Raw genomic sequence first — 10,289 nt, forward strand, 5'->3', positions numbered from 1 at the left:
CAGGTTGCTTGTTAGTATGTTTTTACATGCTGGAATGTCTTAGCCCATTTTTTGCTTGTTTCAGTCAAAATGGGTATGTTGGTTTTAAGACTCTTAGTCTTTTTTCAGGGTGCTACTGAATTATATGTACATGCCTGTGGCTTGCATTTATCCACTCATACATGTTGTTAGCTGGTTTAATGTATTTTAGCTTGGTTTGGGCAATTTATTATCAACCATGCGTTCATATTTTGCTTGTGGTGTGTTTAATTGTGTATATTTTTCTGTACATCAGTTACCATTAGGTTGGTTCTGATTGTAACAGTTCTGCCCCTGCACTTCCTGTGGTAATACCCTACCCTCCAATAGTATTGGAAGGATCAGGTTATAATACACTTACCGGATTCATACCGCCGGAAGATTGATCACTCGTTTCATGTGAAAGCGCCTATCGATCTTCCTGTGTGCATGCTTCCTGCATCGTCTGGCAATGCACACCGTAAGGCTCATGTATTGAAAATTAGGAAAAGTCTCAAAGTATACATTAAGAGAACAGTCTTACTCCGTAAGGAGAAACAGCTGTTTTGCTTTATGGCGGTGGCAAAGCTGGTTGTCCGGCTAATACACAGACAGTATCCCAATGGATTATATCGGCAATCTGCATGGCCTATATACATACAGGCTTATCTCCCCCAGAGGACTTGATAGCTCACTCAGTGAGAGCAGTGGCCACATCAAAAGCTTATGCCACTGCTCTGCCCATTGAGGAGATATGCTCAGCGGGTATTTAGAGCCATCCGAGCACGTTCATCCGTCATTACCAACTGGACAGACACTCACGAGAGCGTGCTCGGTTCAGGCAGTCAGTTCTCCGCAGTTGAGAACAAGCTCAAGCTGATTAAGCTTTGTTGACTATATCTGTTTGCATTTGGTGGTGGGTTACTATCCGTTCCCATTTGACTGGTGGTGGTATTTGGTGATGGTTTTTTAGTCCCATCTTCCCTTGGCTTGGTGCCTTACTTTCCTATCCACTTCCCCGCTTAGCTTGCTAATGTGGTATGGACAGATTTCAGTTTGGCGAGTTTCCCCTATGCTCAGGTCTCCAAACTTTGATTTGGATTTGAATTAATTCCTATCCATCCATCAGTGTGGCAGCTTCATGGAATTCAGTGAAAAAGACAGTATTATTATCATACAAGACTTGTCTTTGGTTCCAGACCCAGCAATAAAATACTTGACTAATTGTTGGAAGCAATATGCTGAATTGCTGAACATGTGTATAATGTGACATATTCTTCATCTGTTAGATGACTTCCTAACTATGGACGATTCAATCAGCACATTACATTACTTCCAGTCTGTTGCAGTGCTCTGGCGACAGAGTTACGTAACCTGTCTGCGGTTTCATTAGTGGATGAGAGTGCAGCAGATGACTTTGGGGCAACTTTTCATCACTTGGTATTAATTAACCAGAAGTTTGAGAAGAATGAAGCTGGTGTTCTGCTTAAGACTAACCACAAGTCTTTCACATGTAATGGTTAAAAGATTTAAAAACCCAAAAGTTTATATGTTCCTTAAGGAAACAAAGTGATCAACATCGTTCAGGTTAGAGTGCAATCACAAGGTACGAGAACACTGGCACTGTTGGGTTTTTGTAATTCTGTGCTGTGCATTATTGTGAGATGATCTTGCTTGTTTTCATCAAGATTTTGCTTTTAACTGTTATATTAGGAGTTCTTCCAAATCATGTTAAAATTAACCCATATTTACTTCAAGAGCTGAAGTATCGGGATTAAAACATTGATTTCATATTGAAGAGGTTTCATTTGTATCTAGGCAGATGATCTCTTAGAGTTAAACACAATGCATCAAGTGTAATGGATTATGTGGTATATAGTTACAGTTAAACAGTTATAAAGTACTGGCTTAAACAAATTATAATAAAATGTAACAGTTTACAATGTTCTAGGGATATACATGGAATAGAGAAACTGGGTAACTGATATGATAATACTTATTCTGACATATTTTGTAAATCAAACTCTTGCATATCAACAAAACTCAAGCATAGATCATGGAATGAATATTTAAACTGTGGAAACCTGACCATCATTGTTAAATAAATGATTTAGCCTCTGAAGAAAAGCATTTCAACATACACATCAACGTATGGGTTGTTTAAACCAAACTTTTCCAAACCCATAATGGCATACCACTATTATCATCATCACCTACAATGTAGCCATACTGATATCATTGGATACACTATAGCCATAATAGGCTACACTGTTGCAGGTCTTATAATCAGCTACATTGTAGCTATACTAATATAATGAGATACACTGTAGCTGTATTGATGTGACCTGTACCACTGTTAAAGGTTTGATATCTTTAGCTACTGTAACCATTCTAATATCAGCCACATTGTTGCAGGTCTATAATCAGCTACATTGTAGCCATACTAATATAATCAGCTACACTGTAGTTGTATTGATATAAGAGACTGTATCCATACTGATATCATCAGCTACACTGTAGCTGTATTCATATAAAAGACAGTATCCATACTGATATCATCAGCTACACTGTAGCTGTATTCATATAAGAGACTGTATCCATACTGATATCATCAGCTACACTGTAGCTGTATTGATATAAAAGACAGTATCCATACTGATATCATCAGCTACACTGTTGCTGGCTCCCCAAGATGATATCGACAGCATGGGAGAAGTCAGATGCTACATGACTTGGTGGTGGGGTGATCTTCGTTTCGTCTCCATCTTGGTACTTCCCTGAAATGATTGATAAGCTAGAAAAACATTTGTTTCCTTATTATGCTGTAAGAAATGATGAAAAACAGTATCAGTATTATGATATAACTCCATATTTTTTCCACTAATCAACAAAGCATTCAGTTTGACCAGCCAATCCTTTTGGTTCTTAAGACATGAATTGCTGAAGCAAATTCTAACCTTGCATCTTTACTTTGATATGATGCAAATAATTAGGACAACAACTTTAATTCACATAAAGAAATTCAAGTAACTTTACAAGACATTGTTGTCACCCACCTGTCTTCACAAGTATTCCTGTCATGCCAGCGGTCTGTGATCCTCCAACGTCATCCCGCACATCCTGAACATAGAAACAAACACAGCATATTAGGAAATAATGCACGTAAGAGAGCTGGATCATCTTTGAACATTCTTTCACATATATCACAGAGTTTCTCACTCACTCTGGGTATATTTACATCATCATCACTCTCAAACTCACTCACTAACACAGTATACTTACATCGCCAATCATGACACACTGGTCAGGTTCACAACCCATGTCGCTGATGGCAGACAGGAAAAAATGTGTTTCTGGTTTGCCAACCACCTCTGCCTTTGCCCCGGTTGAATACTCCAGACCGGATACAAACGGACCTGTTGGAGAAACCATCATAATAGGTCAAGGTCGCCAGGTGCTGCTGTAGATACCCAGCTGACTTCCCCTCAGTTACATCAATGACATGTAAGGAAAAAATGAGAAAAAATGACACAAAAGGTGAGACAGAGGATATTTAGTATTCTCCACCATTACATGTCTACAGTGGTTGCTCATGCCAAATATACGTGACTCGCATTGAATGGAGGTATTATTATCAATATGGCTGTTATTATAGTAGAAACAGAGAGCAAAATACTTCTTTGTATACACAATGCTATTTAGAAAGGGGTCAGAAGGGAATATTTGCGATTACATTTTCTCAGGAAAGTACAGATTCTAGTACTCTTGTTTGATTGAGTCCCATCCGGAATTTGAACCCACCTGGTCCAAGAGCCAGCCCATCCTTCCTCCGGTAGTATCTTCCTTTGTGAATTGCAATCAGGGGACAGCCATTTAACAACAACCTGGAACATTCAATAGTTTGCTGAATCTGTGTTTTAAATTATTTCCCATACCTCACCACCTTCTACAGCCAGCACATGTAGAGAGTGAGTGAGTGAGTGAGTGAGTGAGTTTGCTGCACTCAACAATATTCCAGCCATATGGCAGCAGTCTGTAAATAATCGAATCTGGACCTGACAATCCAGTGATCAAAAACATGACCAACAATCTGCGCAGTTGGGAACCGATGACATGTGTCAACCAAGTCCAGCACATGTAAAGATATTTTTGTTATGGACCTATTACCTGCTCTTAACTAGCAGATTCTGAGCTATTCTAGTCTTATGCCACAGTCTTAGTACTGAAACCTTTTTTTCACAATTTTCTGGAGCCCCCACTTTACAACTCGGGACCCTTCTTACACTTACAGGCTTTGAGGTCACTGGACATACAAAACTTATAGCATGCTTAAATTTGTAACATAGATAAGTCCAAACAAATATACTACCATGTCACACGGTTTCAGCCTGAACCCTTATGATTGACCTTGAAGGTGATAATGGACTACCTGAAGGCGGAGTTAAGAACTCTGTAGTTAAATTTGTCTGGGGCTAGACCAACCACAACCGCATTTGGATCTTCAGTAGTTACGTCTGAAATGAAAAAACATATTAACTGTCACCCATGTTTTCCTATCTATGGTTACAGAATCAAACAGAAAAGATATATTTAATAATTCATCTTGAAGTCTTTCAAGAATACTTTCATCATGTTGATGTTCTGTCATCTCAGATGTTCTGATTATGATCAGCATTTCTTTGCGCATGTTATGTTTATTAGTTTTCGAGCTAGACTGCAATTCATCCTTCCACTTTTGAGCCAAACAGAGAGTACATCTGTATACTGCGTGCACAGGATTATTGACTTTCCCTTCTGTAAACAATGGTACTGGATCAGTGATTTCATTAAAGCTTGAAATCTCAACTAGGTAGTAGTTACCTTAGTTGATATTTTACATCAGCCTTTTGATGTGAGTTGAGATGAGAAATACAAGGCGATAACCATTCTTGTAGCATTGTTCAAACTACTTTAGCTTTCCACAAGGCTCGATGTGGCGCCATACAACCAGTGTAACAAAGGGGAAATAGTTTTACATGTTTGGGGATATTTTCTTAGTGTAAATAATTCAATCTTTAACAGACGTTTATAACAGATGTGTGCTAAAAAATGAAACACTTTAAAAATATAAACAATAGATTGGCTGGACTGTGTAACACATAGCGACTGCCTGTGGCTGAGCTGCTGTGCTTGCTGCATGGTTGGTTGGTTGTTAAGCACCACATTTAGCAATATTCCGCAATATACAATCAACAATCCTTGCTCAATTCATTTAATGACAATGTCACAAATGGTACGAAAATTCATTATGACACATATGAACATACAGTAAAATAAATCCAGAGAAATTTCCAAAGAAATCAATTGAATTACCTCAATTACAAGATGTCTTCCAGTATTTTTTGTCTCTACATACAACAAAGTTAAAGGAACCTTTTCAAAATAGTCCTATTCAAAGAAAATCAAACTAAATACAATCTAACAAAATTGAATAGGTAACCTGCAAACTGCCAAGAGTGATCAATCACTTGGTCAGATTCACACCCACCATCAAAGTCCTCCATTGCACGGTCATCCAACAGCAACATAGGCCGCAGTTTCTTCTCCATCACCACATTGTGAGCTGCACTCAAGGATGTAAACACATCATCCGGCACCACGTTGAACCCGATCTGATTCAGGCGCTGGACCAGAACACGCTTACTCTCCTTGGTGGTGTTGGTCACAAAGCGGACTTTCAGGTCACTGGCCCTCAACCTACAGCCATACAGGGCCAATATCACTTAATATTCTGTTTTACAAGTGACTGCTTTGGGAAAGAGTTCCTTTCGGTCCCCATTATTATTTCTTCCACAGATAAACAGAGGTGACATGAAGTGGTTCAACCCTATATATTACACTCAATTTGTTTGGGTTTTTTTAGTTATTTTTGTGATTCCTCTAGTAATTGTTGTATTAGGTTTTGGTGATAATTCTAGTATTTATTATTTTATAAATATTATTTGGAATGGGGAAATGGGAGGAACAATTGCCCTGTTTTGAACAGTGTTCTAGTTACTTGAGAGTACTGGTTGGGGAAGTGTAAAGTGACACTAGTCTCCGATGATGGTCAATGCGATGAAAGAGCACAGATGTTCAAAATGGTGAAAGCTAAAACCATGGCATTATTTCAAAAGCACATATCTTTGGAAAATGTAGTTTAATTGGTCCGTTATCTGCAAATAACTGTTACTACCTTAATGATAAAGCAGTAATGTTTATCTGGTTTAATCAACATCAAACAAAACAAATATGTTTGTCTGAGTTTTAACATTGCCACAACCCTATCAACTTAATCAAGTTGTGAAGAGCATGTTGTCTTGTCGACTCTTGTTGCTCAGTACAGTGATACTGTCTTCCCCTGTAACTATTTCAGCTGTTGGGTAAAAAGGTGGACAGATCATGGATGATTTCACGCCAACCTTTCTAACGCATCCACAGACCCTGGTACTTCCTCATCCTCTATGTGCAGGGTTCCACTTAGATCGATGAGCACGCATTTCACTCCACTTGTTGTCATTCTGTCCGGCTTTTCAAAAAAGCATGATCAACCCGGCTTTTAAGTTTCTGCAAGTCAAATATCCACACATCGATGCCACACTCAGTACGCCTATGAATGTGTAATGCGCTGAGGTGGAGCTTACACTCATGTTAAAAAATCCTGTAAACTAGTTCTGTTGGTACACGCCGCAAGTACAATTCAAGCAGACATGAGCCCAGTCATGTATAACTGGGAGAAAACTCTTCGGAGAGTGAAGAATTATCACAGTTATGTGTGATGTGTGATTGCGATTCGACATATATTCCATTGTCGTTATCAAGCAAATGATAAGAACATTAGTCTCTCAAACGTCGAAACGTCGCATTTCACACAAAAAATAAATAAATAATAAGAGAATGTTGCAATGCCATGTAACATATTGCAACATTTAAGAAGAAAGGTCTCGTTTGCGTCAAATAACAATTAATGTAAATGTGTGTAATAAACCTTTGTATTTACATCTTAAGTGTATTACATCTTAAGTGTATACTCGGTTTCTCAATCGTTCGTAAAAAGGCGTGTCACACACGTAAGGTTACATCTCATCTCCGTTACATAAGAAACGTTTATTACTCGCCAGTTGAAAATACTGCAGTGTAATGTTTTACGGCAATATTACACTAGTGTAATACCGGTAGATGTATGACGTCATAAGCATTCAGAGTTATGACGTCGCAATAGTTATGACGCTGTCGCAGTGGTACTTGTTTGCCTCGAGGAAAACTGGGTGTCCCCGTTTCGTATCCTCTATCTATCGCCCTCACAAGTCTACAACCGCATGGTGCCAAAGGACCCATTTTGGCTGGAAATCTTGCCGTACTTGGAGGAGACTCACTCTGCACCTTTCATTATGAATTTTGGAGTGTTTAAGTTTCCTAGTGAAAAAGTGAAAGTTGTTTTACGCCGCAACCACAATGTTGCATCTGTTCGCTGTAGTGTCAGAGGTATGTGCGGCCCATGATTATTAACCCTCAACTCCGTTCAGAATTCATTTCTCACTTTCTGAAAAAAAGTATTTATTTTGTAGATAAAAGATAAGGAGAACACAGGGCATCCCTATATTGCCTGTATTGGGATCTGTCCGTTCAATATCGATGTAAGCTTTCCAAAATTGTTAACACATCAAGCGAAATGTCTGGACATGCAAGATATCTACACGATTTACAACCAGCAAATTGAAAAGAAAGCGCTTAAAATTTAAATGACAGCACTCGTGTCCCACTTCCTGGTTTTCAACTTCCTCCTTTGGGCCGACTGCACACGACGATATTCAGAAGATACAGGGCTCAAAATTCTTTCATCTCAGCAAGTATGAGTGTTTTAAATGAATTATTTTAATGTTTGTTAATCATTCATAATACTTTATCGATTGTTTCAAACTGTTATATTAATATACTTTTATTGCTAATGCTCCTCAGCAAAATTTTAATGTCGCCATTATATAGCTCTGAATCGTAAATATATTATTATCTCTTCATCATTTATCTGTACCCCCTATATTGGGTGTTGTTGCAAGCTGTTTTAGAAATATTTGACATATGTAAGGGTGTTTTTGTGGTCGTATGCATGTGCATCTGTGTGTTATGCATGTGTATGTTAACCGTGTGGTGCAAATTTCCTTCAGGACGAAAAAAAGTGCAGTTGTTGTATGGGTGCTCGAATAGTCCAACAAATGACGTCATTAAACACCTGCGTGACCTCTTTTCGCGGAAGTCAATGACCTTGGAGAACACTTTGTTGGTGACCCCATTTTCACCACGACCTTGAGCGGTCCTCACGGTCATGGGTGTATTTTTAGGTGAGACGCCTAGCAACCAAACGGACAGATCAACCGGTTTCATCCGGTTTCATGTCTTACCTATATGAAAACCCCTTTCATTTCGGATCAGTTTCATTCCTGAATACACATCACATCCAGGTCTCTCTCTCTGTCTTGAAGATGGAAGCCTTTGATAATCTGAGGAAGAACTATTCTGGCCTTGTGCAAGCGATACAGAGAGTAGAAGAGGTGGTCGACAGACTGGTACAGTATGGAGTGCTTACCATCTTCATGAAAGCTGAGATTATTGAGAAACCACAGACGTCTTTTGATTGGGTCAGAGAACTCTTGTCCATATTAAATAGACGAGGGCCCCAAGCAAAGCCCCGGAGGAATGCAGAGAGATACAGGCCATGGCATTGCTGGGACTAGAGACACCAAGTGACAAGTCACTGACAGAACTACAGGATCCTCGTTGTCATATCGACTTAGGCAATGACGTATTTGTGACTGCCAAGATGTGGAATGGAGAACTAGGAATTCACGTCAGGAAGTATGATGTCTATCCTAGTGGAAAGGCCTACCCTACTCGTGGCATTGTGCTTACCTTGAAACATTGGCTGGAGCTTCGTGGAGACCATTTCAAGCTTCAGGAGGCCCTCGATCAGGAGGCAATCTACTTTGGAGATATGGACAGAGCAGCGTGTACTCTGCAAGAAACTGTTCCGGCTAAGCAGAAACGTCTGGGGCAATGTGTGAAAAGCTTTAATCAGAGAGTGTGGGACGCTGTCAGTCACGGTGTTATGATTAAGGTGTTAACGGCTAAATTTTCAGAGAACATTGACTTGAAACATATATTAATTAAATCCTACCCTAAGCAGTTAGCTGGAGCTAGCTCCTTTGATAAACGATGGGGAATAGGAATTGATGTTTCTCATCCTGATATTCACAAACCCTGGAAATGGCCAGGGGAAAACCTGTTGGGTAAAACGTTAATGTACATCCGTGAAAAGTTGTTGTTGTGAGTCCTTGATATAAATAATTTTCTTGTATTGTATGTTTGTCTTAGGTTTTGTTTAAATAGCATGATGCATGTTAAGCATGTTCAGTCGTGTTTGAGATGGCACCTTGGGAAGACTACTTGAATAGGATCTATTATGATCCAGAACATCCTGGGAGTTATGCTGGACCCAAGAAGTTATTAAGTTCATTAAAACCATTAAAATGAGATTGTGTCGATACATGTTGAAACACTTTACCTACAGATATCTGGATATCTTACAATCACACTAAACATCATTCCTTGGGACAGTCTCCTGCTAGTGTAACAGAAAAATGAAAATGAAGTGCGACTCCCTCAGTATTTGATTAAACCCCCCAAAATGAAACACAATGAAAAAAAGTTCACCTTAAAGGTGGGTGATACAGTCAGTGTGAGTCATCTTAAGAGAACTTTTGACAGAGAATTCCAGGAGAAATGGTCTGGTGAAATCCTTACAGTCATCAGAAGATATTGGTCACAAGACAATGATATGTACAAGCTGAAAGATTGGGGTGGTGATCCTATTGAGGGTGCTTTTTATTCATCAGAGCTACAAGCCATGGTAGAAAACCCAGATCAGGAATATAGAATTCAAGATATTGTGAAAAAGAGGACCAGAAATAAACGGAAGGAAGTCTTAGTGAAATAGTTTCACTGGCTGAAAAAGTGCAGTGGTTGGATCTATGAGGACAGTGTAAAGGATTATGAGAAGGTATAAATAGAGATGAAACTAGAGAGGAATTCATTTTGGGAATGGAAGACACAGTAGAGGCACAACCTCTCTCACGCAGCAGGTCTGATGAAAGTTGGACTTTGCTGGGTCGAAAAGTGGCCAAAACAGAAACAGTGTTTTTCTCCCAAATCATCATTATTTACATTGTGGTGATTACGTGTATTACCAATTTGTCCTTGGACAAAGGAAACTCCAATTT

General features: G+C 39.2%; 1 protein-coding gene across 1 annotated transcript; it reads right to left on the bottom strand.

The window, feature by feature from the left end:
- Window positions 1-1,525: 1,525 nt before the first annotated feature.
- LOC137282712 (haloacid dehalogenase-like hydrolase domain-containing protein 2) lies at window positions 1,526-6,543 on the bottom strand. Its single transcript, XM_067814496.1, has 7 exons — window positions 6,438-6,543; window positions 5,525-5,733; window positions 4,427-4,511; window positions 3,799-3,881; window positions 3,280-3,413; window positions 3,054-3,117; window positions 1,526-2,774 (listed from the first exon to the last, which is right to left on the bottom strand). The coding sequence occupies exons 1-7, from the start codon at window positions 6,533-6,535 to the stop codon at window positions 2,662-2,664; spliced, it is 786 nt and encodes a 261-aa protein (XP_067670597.1). The 5' UTR covers window positions 6,536-6,543; the 3' UTR covers window positions 1,526-2,661.
- Between the last annotated feature and the right edge of the window lie 3,746 nt (window positions 6,544-10,289).

This window comes from Haliotis asinina, chromosome 4 (genome assembly GCF_037392515.1).
Source record: "Haliotis asinina isolate JCU_RB_2024 chromosome 4, JCU_Hal_asi_v2, whole genome shotgun sequence".
Lineage (NCBI taxonomy): Eukaryota > Metazoa > Mollusca > Gastropoda > Lepetellida > Haliotidae > Haliotis > Haliotis asinina.

What these genes read in the sequence shown, in the direction of transcription:
- LOC137282712 (XM_067814496.1), bottom strand. Translation starts at nt 6,535, where the DNA reads ATGACAACAAGTGGAGTGAAATGCGTGCTCATCGATCTAAGTGGAACC. An exon ending in AGTGTGTCATGATTGGCGAT is followed by an intron (nt 3,118 to 3,279) that starts GTAAGTATACTG and finishes TTCTATGTTCAG; the next exon opens with GATGTGCGGGATGACGTTGG. An exon ending in AGGAATACTTGTGAAGACAG is followed by an intron (nt 2,775 to 3,053) that starts GTGGGTGACAAC and finishes CAATCATTTCAG; the next exon opens with GGAAGTACCAAGATGGAGAC.